We start from the raw sequence: 18,806 nt of genomic DNA on the forward strand, positions 1-18,806 counted from the left end.
AGAGAGAGAGAGAGAGAGAGAGAGAGAGAGAGCAGCGGAGGACAGAAGTGTGGAGCCCTCGGGGAGTGGCAGGACAGGACTCTGCTCTAAGCACCAAACCCATTGGACCAGAAGGAGGAGGGTGAGTGGGGCTAGTGGGTGGGGGCAGCCCAGTGTGGAGCCACTGGATAGGTGGACAGCTGGGTCGGATGGCGTGTGATTGGACGAGGGCTCGGCAGGCTCTTCCTGGTTGTCTGAGGCCAGGGTAATGGAGTGGCCTGGACTCTGACGCCGCTGGATCGGAGGAAACCTCGTCTGCTGAACTTGTGGACTAGCCGAGCCAGCCAGCCGGTACGGCCTCTGAACTATTCTGGGTAGGAGGGCGAAACGGCACTTCAGAGGTGTTTGTGAGTGTGTTGGTCTTTGTGTGGTTTTACACACAAAGCGTTTCTAAGAAGGGTGAGAGTGTGTGTGTGTGGTGGTCTGTGGAGCCATTTCTTAGAAGGGCTAACGTGTGTGTGCGAGCACATGATGGTATCCGCTTCCTCTTGCTGTCTGAAACTCTGTTCGATGTAGTTAGATCTGTGGTGAGATGTGTTGTTGAGTGTACTTAAATGTGCGAGTGCTTTTGCAGTGTGTGTGTGTGTGTGTGTGTGTGTTATCGTGCTGAGATCTAGGCCTGTGTGCTTGCAGTCCGCTGGGCTGCTAAACTTTAACTAAAGTCAGCCCGTCATGTGTGTCACGCTACAGGAAAGAGGCCAGCGCCCCCCCCCCCCCCCCATCTCTCTCTCTCTTTCATCTGTCGTTCCCCTCTTCTCTTTGGCTCATTTAGTCTTTTTTCCTTCTCTTTCACTTTCCTCTCCTTTCTGTCTTCATTCATTCATTCATTCATTCTCTCGCTCGCTCTCTCTCTCTCTCTCTCACCCTTCCTTTTCACACAATGAATATTTAACAGAAGACACCCCTGCTAGCTTAAATGCTTTGAGGGCTATTCTGGTACACTGCCCCAGAGAAAGAGAGTGAGAGGGGTGGGGAGGAGAGAGAGAGAGAGAGAGAGACGTACAGACAGGAAGGGAGAGATGGTGTGAACACCCAACATGAGAGAAGTCTGAGGCATGCACGTTTTGCGTGTCACCAAGTTTGTCTGTATAGAAGTCGTGACGTAAGCCCTCTCTCTCCTGTTGAGAAAGAGATGCAATCTTTTATCTTATCAGAGACCGAGAGAAGTTATATGCGACTCTTACGCTAGCTGAGCCAAATAGTGGGTGCCCGTAAAGTTGTAATCTGGCTCCATAGTCCTTCTATTATATGTAACAGACTGATTTCTTGCATTAACTTGCAGTATTAAATAGGTGAGATAATAAAGATTGTCACTAGGTGAATAGGTGTCATAAAGGTGGATTGCAGCCAGTTGTAAAGGTGAGAGTGTGTCTGTGAGCGCCAAAGAAATGCTGCATTCAAGTGCAAGGGACACAAGATTGATTGATTGATTGATTGATTGATTGTTCATGTTTTCTGTGTATTACTGCCAGCAAATGAACGAATAGGCATTCAGTATATATACTTATCTTCCACGACGAATGTTTGGGACAGATAGGTGCGTGTGTGTGTGTGTGTGTGTGCGTGTGTGTGCGTGCGAGTGCTTTGCTGTGGGCTACGTGCTGGCAAGGCAGAGACGTGGACCGCCTGACCTTATCACACATTAGCTTGGCACACAGGGCCTGGGACTTCCCTGTGTGGCATGCAGCGTAATGTCAACCCCCTCAGCCCTCCTTCTGCTTTTTCTCTCTCTCTTTCACACACACACACACACACACACACACACACACACCCCCAACCACACACGCACACACACACGCGCCCACCTACATAGACACAAACTAATTCAGGTGCACAGAACGCAGGTCCTTGTATGAATGGTGTCCGTGTCCCGAAGTTGCCCAGGTTTGGTTGATACTCTGATATGAGCTCTTGTCATGCGATTCATTTTCACGGATCTCCTCTTGTCTCTCTGTTCTGTTCACCAGGTCTGCTGCAGTATGGACGGAACTGGTCGGCCATTGCTAAAATGGTGGGCTCCAAAACGGTGTCGCAATGTAAGAATTTCTACTTCAACTACAAGAAGAGGCAGAAACTGGACGAGATTCTGCAGCAGCATAAAATGAAATCGGTTAGTTCTGTGTGTGTGTGTGTGTGTGTGTGTGTGTGTGTGTGGTTATATGTGCATGACTGCATGTTTCCACATAGCTTATATTTGGATGCCTGTGTTTCTAATAGTAAGCCTACATGCTAGTGACGATGATATTGTGTCTGGAGGACTCACAGCGTGGGTGTAATGATGGGTTTTCGTTCCTCTTTGTAATGAGCAATGAGTGTATGTGTGTGTGGTTTTGTTTGGGTGTACCTCTACTGACTGACACAGTTTGCGTGGGTGTGTTGCTGACCGATTATATGTGTGTGTTCAGCGCTGTATATCTGCTCAGCATTGAGTGTGTGTCTGCGTGATTTATATGTGTGTGTTCAGCACTGTATATCTGCTCAGCATTGAATGTGTGTCTGCGTGATTCTATGTGTGTGTTCAGCACTGTATATCTGCTCAGCATTGAATGTGTGTCTGCGTGATTCTATGTGTGTGTTCAGCACTGTATATCTGCTCAGCATTGAGTGTGTGTCTGCTTGTGTAGGAGCGCGAGCGCAAGGCCCGGCGTAAAGGCAAAGCCCAGAGTGAGGAGGCCAGCGCTCCCTCGGCAGCCGAGGATGAGGAGGGCTCAGGGGCCAGCGGCAATGAGGAGGAGGCCGCCGAAGACGGAGAAGGTAAACAAACACACACACACACACACACACACACACACACTATAATCACATCCACAGTCACAATAAAACAAAATTGTTGACAGTTCATGATATTATTTTAAGAATTGGTTTAACATTCACTGGACCAGAGAACAGTTGGATCAGGGTTTATCTTTCCATTTTTTTTTTCCTTTTCCGAACCAGACTTGAGTGTTATTAATGGCTGTGTTTTCTGAACATTTTTCAGATTCCATTTTTCAGTCTTGAACTCTTTATAGGTCTAAGTGAACTTGGAGTGCTCATGGAGTTGAGACCCAAAGTTGACTTTGAAACCCTTTTGTCTTCCTCTCTCGCCCTCCCTCCTTCACTCTCTCATTGTCCTCCCTCTCCCCCGTCCCTCAGGTGGAGCGAACAACAGTTCAGACACGGAGTCTCTCCCGTCCCCGCGCTCCTCGGAGGACAGCAAGCAGCCCAAGGAGGAGGCTGCCTCCTCCTCCGCCTCCTCCACCTCCTCGTCCTCGCGTGCCAAAGCGATGAGCAAGGACGACAAGGACGCCATGGACACGGGCGCCAGCGGTGAGGAAGGGAAGTCTTCGCTGGTCTCCCGCGGCGATGGCGATGTGAAGCAGGAGGTAAAGATGGAGGGAGAGGGCGCCAGCCTGATCGGTGGCGGCGGAAGCGGAGGCGGTCCGTCGGCAGCGGCGGCGGCTGCTATGGGCAGCACGTCCGGCGGCGACAGTAAGCCCCCACAGCTCGAGCCGCAGGAGCTCAAGGGCCACGGCAAGGCCAAGCGCGAGCCCAAGGGCAGCGGTTGTCACGGCGACAGCGACTCCAGCGCCACCTGCAGCGCAGACGAGGTGGAGGAGACGGAGAACAGCGACAAGAACCCCAGGTGAGGGAAGAGGAGTTTGGACTTCACCTTTTGTCTTGGGAGAGACGGTAAAGGGCGAGAGAAGCGAGGCAAAGGATGGAGGGTGGTGGAGGGGAGAAGGAGGGAGGAAGGAAGGAAGGGGGAGAGGGAGAGAGGAAGGAATGTAGGAGATTGTACTGAACTGTGTGGCTGCTCTGAAATCAGGTCAGATGTGTGAGAAATGCAGTCTGTCCTGTGTGTGTGTGTGTGTGTGTGTGTGTGTGTGTGTGTGTGTGTGCGCCCGTGCCTTTATGTGTGTCTGTATGTTGGAACTGGGTTAAGAGTGAGTGCTTATAGTGAATGAAAGAAATTAGTTTTTAGGGGTGTATGTGTGTTGGTCACAGTTGTTGAAACATACTATTAGGATGGCATGCGTGGTTAATGCAGTTCAGGCTATTGGAGGGAATTGTGTGTGTGTGTGTGTGTGTTTGCCCGTGTGTATGCGAGCGTGTCTGACAGCACCCTCTGATTTTCCATGACAGCAGACACTGTCGGCCTTGGCAGAGTTGAGGGAAACATTACCTTCTATGTAGTCCAACTCAAACAAAGACAAGAGTGTGTGTGTGTGTGAGAGAGAGAGAGACGGACGGAGAGAGATATCTTATGACTGTGTGAGGTGTATGTGATTGTATGCAGTGTGTCTTATGACTGACTGTGTGTGGTGTGTGTGTGGTGTGTGTGTGTGTGTGTGTGTGTGTGTGTGTGTGTGTGTGTGTCTGTGTGTTCACACAGGGGTGTGTTTGTGTGAAAGGGTTAAGGACCAGCTCAGTTGTGTTTGTGTGTCATATTGGGCTGTTCTGGTCTGTTTATAGCCTGCTGAAATGAGATTGGCCCTGGCCATATTAAGAAAGAACTAAAACCTCCTCTAAGATTTTTCTTTTTGCCTCTACTCTTTCTCCCTCTCCCTCTCCCTCTCCCTCTCCCTCTCTCTCTCTCTCTCTCTCTCTCTCTCTCTCAGAATAACTTCTCCCAGGCCTAGTCTGCTGAGTTATGGCGTGATCTCCTCTACGCTACAGAAGCCCATGGACCTCAAGACGCTGAAACAGCGAGCAGCTGCCATTCCCACCATGGTAAGTGCTCCTGCTGCTGCTGTGCTGCTGCTGTGGTAATCCGCGGTACTGCGTCTGCGTGTAGGGTGATTGACCACCACTCACCTCCAGCCATACACGTCAGCCCAGATTGGCGTTCCGCATAGGCGGAGAAAACTCATTTACTGTCGCATGAGGACAAAGCCATGCCGAGGCGAGAGCATTCGGTCAAAGTAAAGAAATCCGCCGTCCATTCAGGCCTTGACATTCACGCTCCTAGAAGTCTTTCTCGCACGCTCTCAAACGAAAAAAAGAAAATGAAGAGCAAAGAAAGGGAAGTGGCCATAGAACCTGCTGCTGCGGAGGAGGAGGACAGAAGAGAGAGAGAGAGAGAGAGAGAGAGAGAGGACAAATGGAGAGGGAGGCCAGCAGGGACAGGTGGCTTTGGATCAGTGGAACACAGAGATAAGGGGAATGACGCAGTTATACACACACACACACACACACACACACCGAGTGCTGCTACTGCGTCACCACAGTGATAAGATATCGATCAGATATCACAGAGAAAGGGCAGCAAGAAAAGCAACCCAGGCGTAAAAGTTGTGTGTGTGTGTGTCGGGCATGGACTCGCTCCTCAACACGTATACTGTCTCTGATGGTGTGTGTGTGTGTGTGTCACAGAGAGAGCGTGATACAAGTCTACTGTATTGACAGCATAACACTGAGTGGGTATGAAAGCACTGATGCTGGCAGTGCTGTACTGTGTACTATATATGCACCCTCATGTTTTTCATTCTCTCCCTCTTCCCACCTGCGCTCATTCTCTCTGTTTTCCTCTCTATCCTCTCTCTCTCTCTCTTTCTGTTGTCCCCTCTATTCTCTCTCTCTCTCTCTCTCTCTCTCTCTCTCTCTCTCTCTCTCTCTTTTTCTGTGTATCCCTTTCCTCTGTCTCGCTCCCTCTTTTTCTGTGTGTCCCCTCCAATCCATATCCAATTCAATTCAAGTGAGCTTTATTGGCATGACAATATTTTTGTATCGCCAAACCATAACATTCAAACAGGGTATACATATAGAATACAAAGATATGGCAAGCATAGATATATGCATCTGAGATGAACAAACTGATGTGTGTGCGTGTCCCCTCTCTCTCTCTCTCTTTCTTTCTTTCTCTCTCTCCCTCTCTCCCTCTCTCTCTCCCTCTCTCCCTCTCTCCCTCTCTCTCTCTCTCTCTCTCTCTCTCTCTCTCTCTCTCTCTCTCTCTCTCTCTCAGATGTCTGATCTGTCCATGCCTGGTATGGGCCGTGGGGGTTTGATGCCCAAGCAGGCATCGGTGCCTCCTCATGCCCTGGCCCTCTACCAGCAGCAGATCACCATGGCACACGAGTCCTCCCAGGAGGCCAACCAGCACGCTGCGGCCGTTGCTGCGGCAACAGCAGCAGCCAACGCCGCCGCCGCAGCCGGACAGCAAATGAAACAGTCCCACTACCAGCAAGTGGGCGGAGACCGCAGTGGCAGTCCCCGCCTCCGAGGCCGCAGCCCCACCCTGTCTGAGCGGGAGAAGGATGGTGCGTTGTCCTTCCTTTATCAGCTATTTTCAGCTGACATGCTGTGTGTGTGTCTGTGTCTGTCTCTGTGTGTGTGCGTGTGTGTGTGTGTGTGTGTGTGTGTACATACACTTGAGTGCTGTATGGTCTATGGTAGTTTAGATCTTCCCTCTCTCTGTATCTTGTCCTTCAGGGCAGTCTTCCTCATCATCAGCCCTGTCTTCTGTCTCTGTTTTTCTTTGGGCCGCTCTCTCTCTCTCCTGCGGTGTTCTTCACCCCCTGTAGTTCCACTCGTCCTCTCTTCTTCTTTCTGTCTCCTTGTCGCTCTCACTCTCCCACTCACACCTATCATTCTTCAGATTGCAGGAAAAAGCTTCTGAGAGGTTCTCAGTGCAAACACTAGCCTTCAAGGCTCCCTGTGTGTGTGTGTGTGTGTGTGTGTGTGTGTGTGTGTGTGTGTGTGTGCGCGCGAGCACGCACGGGCAGAGGGTGATGGGTGGTTTTGTTGCACGTCAAGAAAAACTACGGGCATGCGTGGGTGGAAGCCTGTCTGTCTATGTGTAAAGACGGCAATCTCAACCCTTTGCCTATGACTGTCCACAGTCTCAGTTACACCTGATGGAGCTCACTCCCCGATCGTCGTGCTTCTAATCTGTCAGTCAACATGGAGAGAGGTAGGGGACCTGGAGAATGATGCCAAAGACAAGAAGGACAGTGGGTGATAGAGAGAGATATAGAGATAGATGGAGAGAGATAGAGAGAGATAGAGAGAGAGAGAGAGATACAGAAAGAGGGTTAAGAGAGTGGAAGAGTATGGAGAGCCTAGCAGACGTGGAAGCGGAGCAGTGGAAGAGACTTGAGTGAAGCTCTATTGATAAGTTAAATGCGCTGTGTGTGTGTGTGGGAGGAATCAAAAGAGATGACATGGCCATCTGAGAAGCTGTGTGGCTCCAAAGAGTGTGAACGTGCAAATTTGTGTGTGTGTGTGTGTGTGTGTGTCATGGCCATGTTATCAGCTGCAGTGTGTCTCTCCCCGCAGAATTGGAGGGGAACGAGAGATGGCTGCAGATTCTACTTCATGGATTACGTAGGTTCACACACACTCACATGTGTTTAGACTCAAACACATTCCAATTGTGGGGCTACAAGTGTGTGTGTGTGTGGACCAGCTACATTTGGGCGTACAGTTCTGAACTATGTGCCAGTCATGTTTGTTTGTGTGGATGTGGGTGGGTGGATTTGCTTGTGACAGATTAAATGTTTGTGTTTGTGCGGTTTACATGCATTCCAGTGCCTCCTGATACAACCCTGTGTGTGTGTGTTTGCTCAAGGGCAGTCACCAAAAACTGCAACATTGCCGCACTGATCCCGCTAAAATGTGGTTCTTGAAAGTCCAGCCGATCCTAAATCTCTGTTTGTCTGTCTGTCTGTCTGTCTGTCTGTGTGTGTTTGTGTGTGTGTAGATAAGTCGCGTGCCTTCTCTCCCCATGCGGAGGGGAAGCGTGCCCCAGGCCCCGAGGAGCTGAGGGGCGCGGCAGCTATGGGTCGCCCAATGCTCTCGCCCTACCAGCTGTCCCCCCGAGACGTGGCCAAACTCAGCCACGAACAGCAGCAGCAGCTCCTGCACTACAACTCCTGTGAGTCCCCATCCTCCTCTCCTCTCCTCTCCGATCCGACAATCACTCTCTCCTTTTCACTGTTCATCCTATCCTCTCCGTCCATCACGATCCTCCTCTCTCTTTCCCCTGTACTTCTCCTCTTGTCCCCTCTTCTGCCACTCCCATCACTTCTATCACTCTCCCATCCCCTCACTCTCCCATCGCCTCACTCTCCCCTGCTCTCTGCCCCTCCTTTGACATTCTCGTCACCTTTCTATTCCTCTCCTTCTTTTAATTTTCCTCTTCTCCTTTCATCTATTTTTCCCTGCTCCTTTTGTTTTTCGTCTGCTCCTCTCCTCCTCACATAGACTTCACTCGGTCATTTCATCCATCATCAGCCCCTAAACAGACACATCTATCTGCCCATCCTTCTAGTCATGAAGGACCCTCTGGCCATCTAATGCCCATCTCTTTATGTGTGTCTGTTTGTTTGGATGGGTAAACTGTTCAGCCTGTCCCATGTTTCAGTTCGTTCATCTGTCTCCATCCAATCCATATCCATTATCCGGAGTTCGTCGCCACAATGTGTTCAACTCACTTTCCAGCTTTTTTAAACTTTTTCAATCAAATCAATAAATCAGTTAGTCAACCTTTGCTCATCCTCCCTCTTTATTTCTCTCTCCCTTTCTCTCTCTCTCTCTCTCTCTCTCTCTCTCTCTCTCTCTCTCTCTCTCTCTCTCTCTAGCGCTGGCAGGTCTACAGGACAGTGGGCGGATGGCTGCGGTCCGGCCTCTACACATTCCGGACCCCCCTCCTCTCATCTCCTCCAACAAGTCAGGTGGCTCCATCACTCAGGTGTGTACCCACACACACAGTCTAACACACCACCTCCACCTTTAAGACACACATTCTTATGGAAAGCCAAGTTTCTCACCTCTAGTAAAAAAAAAAATACTAGTAGGCTGTCAGATGTGTGTGGGAAGCGTTTTTTTTCCACCACCTACTTCTATTTCTCTGGTGAGTATGTAAGTGGGTTAAGTCCCGTAGTACACTGCTGGTCTGAATATGTGAGAAAAAAAGAAAGAAAAGACAAACAGTAATCCTGTCTGTAATGGGGTAATGATGAGGCATAAAGGTTGGATGTGGTGTGTGTTTTCAGGGGACCCCAGTGCAGATGCACAGCCCAGCCCATGGCTCCGACCATGGGAAGATGACGCCCACGTCCATGGGCCTGTCCTGGATGGAGCAGAGGAAACTAGGTGCGTTGGGCTTTGATAGTTCCTTCATTCGGACTGGATTGGTTGGACTTCCTCCTGATCATGAGCTACCTCCTTACCTTTTTTTTTTTGGTTTTGACTGTAACTCTCCTCCCCCCCCCCCCCCCCTCCTTGTCTCGGTCAGGTGGGGCGTTTCCTGTGGTGAAACAGGAGCAGTTGTCTCCTCGCGGTCCCTCCTCCTCCTCTCAGGCTGAGAACCTCTCTCAGGGCGGGGGCCAAGACTCTGTGCGGGGTGAGTGAGCGATCACATCATGTGTTTGTGCTTGGACTGTGTCTCCTTCAGAGAGTTCAAGATTATAAAAACATTTATAGGATATGATGAAAAGATGCACTGTTGAATCAAATGTTTTTTTTTTCAGTTCAGATGTTTTTAACAGTGTCCTTAAGCCATGTTTTGTTTGTGAGGCTGACATAGTAGAGATGCAGTTATGTAATCAGAGGTCATAATGACTTAATTTAGGCAGATATGGTTCTAGTCTAAAACCAAAAGTTGGGAGTAGGTATTCTATAAATGTGTCCTCTATTCTTCTATGTTCGTGTGTGTGAGAGAGTACATTTACCTCTTAATCATTGGAAACCATTTATATGGGTTTGATGGGTGAGTTCAACTAGGTGAAATGTGACAGTTTAATTGGACTTTAAAAAAAACATCACATGACTTTATTGTCGTCGTGACCGCAGATTGCCACAAGACACATAGAGAGCAGAACAATTACTTTCAGGATGAATCGACTGAACAGTAGGGCTGAACGATTAATTGCATTTGCGATTTAATCGCGATATGATAGAACGCGATTTTCTAACCGCAACGTTCACGATTTAAAAACGTGGTCTTAAAAAAAAAAGAACTTTTTTTTTTTTTTTCTTCTTTTTTTCTTAAGATGGTAAATTTTGCACACAGTGTTTAAAAAGTGCATGCCTTGTGTTTATTCTTACAATTACTTTGTTTAAATTACTTAAATGGGGGGGGGAGGAGGAATCGCAATTAGATTATTTCCCTAAATCGTTCAGCCCTACTGAACAGGCAGACATATTTCTGCCGTTAAGCACTGTGTCCATGGCTTTTTGCTCTAATCTGCTTTCTGAAATCCTTCTTGAAGTCACTGTGTCTCATGAGTTCATTTAAACTTGTAATTACAACCAAGCCAATGGCGGCGCGACTCTCTGAGCTGGTTGAGGCTTACCTGAGCCTTTAATGCAGTCTTTACTGATGGCTAAGAGAGTGTGGTTGTCCTGCTCCCAGGCTCCATGGCTGCTATCCACGGGGGCAGCATTACCAAGGGCATCCCCGGTACCAGGGTCCACCAGGAGCCCCCCCTCTCCTACCGCGGAGGCTCCATCACACAGGTAACCAAGGCTGGGGGGCTCGTCAGCACCTGTCTGTGTTCAGGCGGATGCAGTGTTTGTTTGTGTGTGTAGTGTTAGTGCCTATGGCAGCTCGTGTTGGTTCATGTGTTGTGTGTGTTTTGTGCACAGGAATATGCTAACAAAGGTTTTTTGAGCAAAGAAATTGGAACAAAAATGATTGGATAGGAGCAGACGTCTTATATGAGTAGGATTGAGAGTGTATTGGTCCGTCAGAGGGGTGTGTGTGTGTGTGTGTGTGTGTGTGTGTGTGTGTGTGTGTGTGTGTGTTTTTTCTGACTGGAGAGGTCTTATGTGTCGTGAGTGTTTATGACATAACCATCGTCCTGCTTCTGCTGTTGCCATAGCAACAGGTACACACTGTGCTGTTCCTCCGTTCTTTTTCCCTTCTCTGTTTACTCTCTTTCACTAAGCCCAGTAACCAATGCGCAAGCACACACGCGCACACACGTATGTTTGCTCAGCAAACATGCTTAGATATGAAAGACAAAGCTGACACCGAGAACTATTATCATTCTAGCAGTGGCCTTATTTTCCAGTGTGTGTGTGCGGATAAGCCGTGTGTGTGTGTGTGTGTGTGTGTGTGTGTGTGTGTGTGTGTGTGTGTGTCTAGAGAAAGATTTGGAGGATAAGGAGCTGCTGTCAGCTCAGTACACCTGATCCAGAAAGATGACACTCAACACACACACACACGCACACACGCACGCACGCACGCACCCACACACACACACACACATCTCCCTTGACCTTCTTGGCTGTTGGCTGGTCCCCAACATAAGGATCCCCAACGACACGTGAATGAGGGACCCGTGGGTGGTGTCTCCGTGGCAACCATCCGCTGTCAGCCAGCGATTGCGTAAAAGTCCATAATTGGGAGAGAGCACTCACCTCAAGCCAGCCACACCAGCCCTCTCAAACTCGGTCTGAGTCACTCCTCAACGCACTCTCACTGTGCCATCCCTCCAGCTCTAGTCCTCGGCTCACTCCCCTCTCTCACCCTCTGTCATTCTCACTCCTTCTGCACAAGTGGTGCTCTGATCCGCTCACTCCTGCACCTCCTGCGTCAAGCTCCCACGCTGATTTCTCAGTCCTGTAGCGAAGTCTCACTCTCGTGTGTGTGTGTGTGTGTGTGTGTGTGTTAGGGACTGTGAGTTGCAGCGGTGCAGTATCTAGGTCGGTGCGATTGGATTGTGGTTGTCAGTAATTGTGTTTACATTACAGTGTTTGTAAGAGTGTAGTTGACGGGATGTGTCCATCAACTCTCTGAAATCCTCCCTAATTTTATCTGTAACCTGTGTGTGTGTGTGTTAGGGCACTCCGGCAGACGTGTTGTATAAGGGCACCATCACGCGCCTCATCACGGAAGAGAGTCCCAATCGGGGAGAGCGCAGCCGCGAGGAAGCCCCTCCTAAAGGACACGTGCTCTACGAGGGCATCAGCGGCCACATCCTCACCTACGACCGTAAGAGAACAGAAACAAATGCACACACACACACACACCAGCACACTCCCCAAAGATCACACACACACATGAACATCTGTAATACGCACAAACAGGCCTTCTCCAAAGGCCGTGTCCAGTGTTACCTTTCCTAGTTGGACGAGGGCTCGTACGCCTATGCACAAAAGGACTGACGCAGTCGAAACACATCCGCACGCACCCATACACACATACACATACACACTCACACACACACACACACACACACACGCACCCATACACACATACACACACACACACACGCACACACACACACGCACCCATACACACATACACACTCACACACACACACGCACACGCACCCATACACACATACACACATACGCACATGTGGTGATGTGGCTGGCTGGTGTCTGCTTCCAGGCTCTCAGAACCCTAAAGAGGAGAGCAGGGGAGAGCTGCTGGGCTTGAAGCGCACTTATGACGTCATGGACGGCGGGATCTCCCGGGGACTGCCCATGCGCGACTCCCTGTCCGCTGCTAACTGCGAGGGTGAGTCTCACAGTGCCAGGTTGTGGTTGGAAGGGCAAGCCTTTAGTTCTGGCCCTTCGAGAGCTCACGCAGCATAACAACAGTGCATCTAACAATGCGGCGATCTTTGTTTTCTTCTCTCTATTTCCCTTTTTCTTCTGTGTGTCTGTCTGTGTCTATGCAGGTCTGATAGGAAGGGCAATGCCACAGGAGCGAGACAGCCCTCACCACATCCGTGGTTCTATCTCTCAGGGTGAGACACACACACACACACACACACACACACACACACACACACACACACACACACACACACACATATTTATGTTTTATCTCTTTCACACACTCCCCCACACTATCACACCACTAAATAGCACATGCCCAAATGCAGAGACATCTTCTTTTCTTCACACTGCAGTCAACACACAAAGCAGCCTCAATCCCCTAAAATCCAACATTATTATTCTTCATTTTAACCTGCTCTGCTCTCTCTTTTTTTTTTTTTTTAACGATCCCTCTCTCAGGTATTCCGCGTCACGTGGAGCAAGATGAGTACCGGCGGGAGGTCAAGATGAAGCGGGAAAACTCCCCACCACCCCGCGGCTCTGGCTCCGGCATGCCCCAGGACATGCAGAAGGGGCGCGGGCACGAGGGGCTGGTGCCCACGGTGAAGGAGGGTGGGCGCTCCATCCACCTCATCCCCCGCGAGGAGATGCGGCCCGGCTCCGTCTCCAAGGAGGGCTCCATCACACAGGTGAGTTTTGTGTGTGTGTGTGTGTGTGTGTGTGTGTGTGTGTGTGTGTGTGTGTGTCCACGCTGCTTTGAGTGCGAGACCAAGAATGAGTTCATGTTGGAGCTCTTTTCATAGAGGTATGTGTGGGTCCCCCCCCCCCCCCCCCCCCCCCCAGGGCGCTCCCCTGAAGCCTTGAGCTGGATTTCTGTGTGTTGATGATTATTTGAGCCACTCTTTCCCTCTGTGGCAGGGCACCCCCATGAAGCAGGAGCCTATGATGGCTGCCAAGCGACACGACGTGCGCTCCATTATTGGTGGAGGTGGTGGTGGCGGCGGCGGCAACAGCGGCCAGCGGCCCTCCTACCCCACCATGCCTCCCCACATGGACATGCGGCAAGCGGCGGCTGGCGGTGGGGAGCGGGGTCGCTACGAAGAGCCCCCCAAGGGCCGGCCCAGCGCGGTGGTGAGTACCGCCAGCTCCATGGCCCGCGCCTCGCCCATCGAGCAGAGCTCCAAGGCCCACCACAGCCCCCTCGGCGCCTACCAGACATCCTCCCACCGCGGATCTCCTCACGCCCCCAGAGACTCTGCTCAGCGCCCACACGAAGGTATGCGCACGCACAGACACAGGGGTTAAAGGCAAGAGTGGACTCTGTGTATATTTTGCTTGAATCTAAAGAACGTGTAATGTACACATGTACCTGCATGTCTCTGCAAAGGTAAATTGTCTGCATTATAAACATTGCATATATCAGGGAATGTATATCAGTCCAGTCGCTATTGAACAACCCTCTTGTTGTCTGGCGCTGTCCTCTTGGCAGGTTCCAGCAATAAGCCCCAGTCCCAGGAGCGGAAGGCCACCCCCACCCCGCGGGAGATGAGCTCCACTAAGTCCCCCCAGCCCGGGTTGGCTGAGCACCAGGCTTCCCTGGCATTTGAGCGGCTGCTGCAGGGCCTGAACCCAGATGCCTACCGTGGACAGATGCCCATAGCCTTTGACCCTAACAGCATGCCCCGTGGCATCCCCATCGATCCCGGTACGACCTGAGTGTGTTCTTCTGTGTGGGGAGCTGCTTTCTGTTGCTTTTTCATCAGACTCGTTTGGTTGGCCATTTTCTTTTCTTGCATCCTTTCTTAACCAACTTGGTCAGTTCTCTTTGCATTGTAACATATTTCATCATCAATGCAAGGGTGTACTTTCAAAAGCCCTCATCAAACTTTTATTTCTATGTATTTATTCATTCACTTATTCACTCCATGCCATCGTGCCTATTGGTCTGATATGTCCTTTATCAAAGTTTTTATTATCGACAGGTTTCAATCATAATTTTCTAAACAAAATTCATCCATAGTTCAGTGGTTCCTTGGACCACATATTCTAACCCTTTTCTCCTTTTCTGCCCCCTGCACAGCTGCTGCTGCCTACTACCTGCCCCGTCACCTGACCCCAGGACCGGGCTACCCCCACCCCTACCCACCCTTCCTGATTCGTGGCTACCCGGAGACAGCAGCCCTGGAGAACCGTCACACTCTCTTCACCGACTACATCACCTCCCAGCAGATGCACCAGTGGCCAGCCGCCGCTGCCATGGCAGCCCAGAGGCCAGACCTGCTGCGCACCCTCTCCCCCCGAGACCAGCCCCTCCCCATGCCCTACTCTCCTGCACCACGGGGTGAGACACACACACACACACACACACACACACACACACACACACAAATATAATTTCATAAAGTATGAATTGTAATAGAGAACAACAACACATGGTCGACTGAATCTTGCTCACTGAGATGTAGATAAACAACCCATGGTTCAGTTAAATGACGTCAGATTCTCTGCTTCTTCAACTCATTCCCTCTTCCTCCCTTTTTACAGTGCATGCAAAGCACAGTTGTCTGGAGGCTTCTTCTTTTTTGTTCCTTTTTCTGAGATTAAATCAGATATTAAAGAGAGAATGTCTCCTATAGACTAACGTTGGGCCATAGTGCCATCCTAATAGGGTAATTAAACTGGCTTGCACCTGTGTTTCACTGAGCCAATATAAAGGCTCCCTTTCTCTCTGTCCCTGTCAATATAGGCCTAACTGTATAACTACCACTCAAAACTACTCGTTTAATAGTCACATTGACATCATACCAGCAACATTACATAAACTGACACCTTTCACTGCCGTTTCGAGGAGTGCTATATGTCACAGACATGACGAATATAAATATTATAATTTTAACCATTATAGTACAGCATCTGTACTATATAGAAACCCAATGTAGGCTATAATTACATTAAATTACGATAAATTAGTAGTTTCCCGTTGCACGCTCTCTCTCCCTACCCCTCCTTCTCTCTCTCTCTCTCTCTCTCTCTCTCTCTCTCTTTCTCTCTCTCTCTTACCCCTCTTTCTCTCGCTCTAGAACTGCCTCAAGCCTGGTATATTTATTCCCTTAGTTAGTGCTTGACCCTGTCTGACCCGGCAGAGTAATTTGGCTTCCAAGTCAGAAACCCGTTGTTAATGGACATGCCCACTTGTATTGTGCTTATTGAAGTGGAGCTCTTTTCCCTTCTCGCTCACTCGCTCACCTCTACTTCATCCCATCACCAACCGAACTCTGTAGCAGTCCAGTCAGAGGCCAACAGGCCAAGGAGCACAGTGTACGCGGGGCCGCGGACACACCGATTTTGGTGTGTGTAGAGGCTGGTGACAAACAGAGCTCTCCCTGTGCCCCTCTCCCTTCCTAGGTGTCATGGATCTATCTCAGGTGCACTTACCTGTCCTGGTCCCTCCCTCCGCAGGGACGTCCGCCTCCCCCATGGACCGGATCACCTACATCCCTGGAGCCACCGGCTCTTTCCCCAGCAGGCCCTACACCACTTCACCCATCTCGCCCGGTGAGCACACACACACACACATTCACTACAGCTACCATGCCACTTTGCCCACTATACCTGGCATGCACCGTACGCAAACATACACACATACATGCACATGGTTAGAATGAAACCACCACAATCGGGACAGAATGCCACAAATGTGGTGTGCCTATGCTAAAAATAACCACCGTACAGCTAACAGCCATCCACTTCTGCCTCAGATAACAATTAACAGTGTCATGGCTACCCAAAAGTGGTAGCTGCTGTCTTGTGTTAACCCTCATGAACTTTGCCTCGTGTCCAGTTTTCACAACTCCTACGTCTCTGTTCTACAGTGGGCCAAGCACACATGAACAAGATTCCAGGAACGCCGTCGTCCTCCGAACGTGAGCGCGAGAGGGACCGGGAGCGGGAACGCGAGAGGGAACGAGACCAGGAGAGACAGAGGGATCACGAGAGGAACAGAGAGAGGGAGCGCGAGAGAGACCGGGAGAAGGAGAGGGAACGCGAACGAGAGCGTGACCGGGACAGGGAGAGGGAGAGAGACCGAGATCGGGACCGGGACCGGGAGAAGTCTGGATCCATGGGACACGGAAATGTGGAACACGCTCCCATATGGAGGCCAGGTGAGGGGATTGGCAGCCAAGCAGACACATGCACCTCTCTTTACTGGTCATACATCATCTACTGTTGACAAACTGTCTACAGTTTTTAAGGAGATATGAATATCCATAATGTGTGTGTAAATGTATTCATGTTCAAGCACATTTGATGTGCTCATCTGTGTTCTCGCTTCCTGCCTCCTTACCTTCCAGGCCATGAGCAGAGTCCTGTCAGCAGCAGCAGTGGTCGTCAACCATCCCACCCCTACAGCCACCAGCACTCCCCTGTGTCTCCCCGCACCCAGGACGGTGCTCAGCAGCGGCCCAGTGTCCTCCACAACACCGTGGGCAAGAGCATGCCTGTGCCCGACCACTCCAACCCCTCTGTACTGAGGTAAGATGTCTGCCTGTGTGTATGTGATTTATGTATGTATGTTTGTGAGTTAAGTGTATAAGCTACTGGATGACCTAAATTTCCCTCGGGATTAATAAAGTATCCATCTTATCTATCTATCCTTCTAAGATAGACCAGCATCACCTATCTGCCTGATTACACAAAGCCATACTAGCATCATTTAGGACGCAGTAACCTTTTTTCTTTAAGGCAACTAAGTAGTCGTTTTAGTAGGGCATCATGATGTAACAGGTCACTACGGTCTCACTATTGTATGGAGCGCATTCAGTTGCTCTATGCAGAAGTTAGACTGGGTTTCATTGACCTTCTGAACTGTTGCTGGAGGGCTCGTGCTGTCGGACCACTCACAGGCATTGTCTCTGTGTTTGTTCTTCTTGTAGGCCTCTGCCACAGGGCTCTTCTCGTTACCAGGGCTACGGCAGCCACCTCCAGCGCCAGGGGCTACCTGGTGATGCCTACCAAGGCGGCATGGACGCTGGCGGGGGCAAAGACCTGAGCCGCGAGGGTGTTGGCAAAAGCCACCGAGGGGGTGGAGTCCTGCCTAAAAACCCCCAGGACTCTTCAGCTTCCTCTTCGGGCAAGTCTGACCCCAAGCTGGCCAGCCCCGGCCAAGGGGGGGTGTACTCCTCGCCCTACACCCAGGCCTCGCTCCTGGGCCACCAGCAGGGCAGAGGGCACCCCCTCCTGGATAGTGGAGGTGGCGCGGCATCAGCTGGGGGCCGCGGTGATGGCAGCGGCGGCGGCAGCGCACCAAGTAGGGAAAAGACTCAAAGCAAAGCGATGTCCGTGCAGGAGGAAGAACTGCGGGCACTCGGTAAGACCACCATGACAGCGGCCAACTTCATAAACGCGATTATCATGCGTCAAATTTCTTGTGACACGGGAATGCCGGAGGCGGGGCCGCTCGGGGCCAACGGCACCTGTGAGGGTAAGACGCTCTGGAGCAACCGGGGCTCTTTTCAAACCCCCCCCCCCCCCCGCCCCCTCCCTTTCCCTTCTTACCCCCACCCCTTACCCTCTCCCTCTCCTGCTCTGTTCCTCCCTCCCTCCCTCCCTCCTCCACCTCCCTTCCCTGCTCCTCTTCGTCTGAGGCCTATTGCACGCTGTGGTGGTTGGCATTCATCAGAATCAATTCCAATTCATGAACACATTCGCTTTTTTTTTTTTTCTCCTTGTTTTTGTTATTTAAGTCTACTTTATCCATCTCTAATCCGCTGCTATGCTGTTTGGCTTTTTTACATTAGGTTTTAATGCCTTCAGTTGGACTTGGTAGCTGTTACACTTACATACGATTGGTTCATTATTGTTATTCCCATTAGATTTGGGTCAGTACAGTTTTTTTGTGCGAAATATATTCCTCTAAAATTATTTTACACATGTTGAGGGAGTGGAATTTATACTCCACACTCTGTCTGGACCAGCAGATCGAAATGAATGACAAAAAAGAGCACTAATCTGAAACCGTGTTATATATATATATATATATATGTATATATATATGTATATATATATATGTATATATATATGTATATGTACTCCAAAAGTCAATATAAATGTGGATATTTAAATCTTATTAGGCTTAACCACAACCTTGTGCCCAAAATTCCAGTGGCACCAATCTCGTAAAGAGTAAGACAATTTGCTAATTTGAAAACATTCAAGCCAACACGTGGAAAGCAATGGGCCCAGCGAATAACCTTAAAGAGAACGCCTGTGTT

General features: G+C 50.1%; 1 protein-coding gene across 12 annotated transcripts in view; it reads left to right on the forward strand.

Moving 5' to 3' along the window:
- The window catches only part of ncor2 (nuclear receptor corepressor 2), an 89,504-nt gene that overhangs the window by 65,483 nt on the left and 5,215 nt on the right, over window positions 1–18,806 (forward strand). For 8 of the 12 annotated variants that reach the window (XM_031570332.2, XM_031570325.2, XM_031570326.2 and 5 more), the window contains 22 exons: window positions 2,007–2,149; window positions 2,664–2,793; window positions 3,175–3,664; window positions 4,641–4,752; window positions 5,984–6,278; window positions 7,297–7,344; window positions 7,721–7,894; window positions 8,601–8,710; window positions 9,015–9,114; window positions 9,257–9,364; window positions 10,376–10,479; window positions 11,809–11,959; window positions 12,362–12,490; window positions 12,654–12,722; window positions 12,994–13,223; window positions 13,453–13,810; window positions 14,024–14,239; window positions 14,615–14,875; window positions 15,940–16,089; window positions 16,407–16,697; window positions 16,887–17,067; window positions 17,469–18,016. In XM_031570332.2, the coding sequence (XP_031426192.1) occupies window positions 2,007–2,149; window positions 2,664–2,793; window positions 3,175–3,664; window positions 4,641–4,752; window positions 5,984–6,278; window positions 7,297–7,344; window positions 7,721–7,894; window positions 8,601–8,710; window positions 9,015–9,114; window positions 9,257–9,364; window positions 10,376–10,479; window positions 11,809–11,959; window positions 12,362–12,490; window positions 12,654–12,722; window positions 12,994–13,223; window positions 13,453–13,810; window positions 14,024–14,239; window positions 14,615–14,875; window positions 15,940–16,089; window positions 16,407–16,697; window positions 16,887–17,067; window positions 17,469–18,016 (4,398 nt within the window). The remainder of the gene's footprint in view (window positions 1–2,006; window positions 2,150–2,663; window positions 2,794–3,174; window positions 3,665–4,640; window positions 4,753–5,983; window positions 6,279–7,296; window positions 7,345–7,720; window positions 7,895–8,600; window positions 8,711–9,014; window positions 9,115–9,256; window positions 9,365–10,375; window positions 10,480–11,808; window positions 11,960–12,361; window positions 12,491–12,653; window positions 12,723–12,993; window positions 13,224–13,452; window positions 13,811–14,023; window positions 14,240–14,614; window positions 14,876–15,939; window positions 16,090–16,406; window positions 16,698–16,886; window positions 17,068–17,468; window positions 18,017–18,806) is intronic. The other 4 variants (XM_031570334.2, XM_031570336.2, XM_031570335.2 and 1 more) reach the window with 3 other exon arrangements.

This window comes from Clupea harengus, chromosome 7, assembly GCF_900700415.2.
Source record: "Clupea harengus chromosome 7, Ch_v2.0.2, whole genome shotgun sequence".
Classification (NCBI taxonomy): Eukaryota; Metazoa; Chordata; class Actinopteri; order Clupeiformes; family Clupeidae; genus Clupea; species Clupea harengus.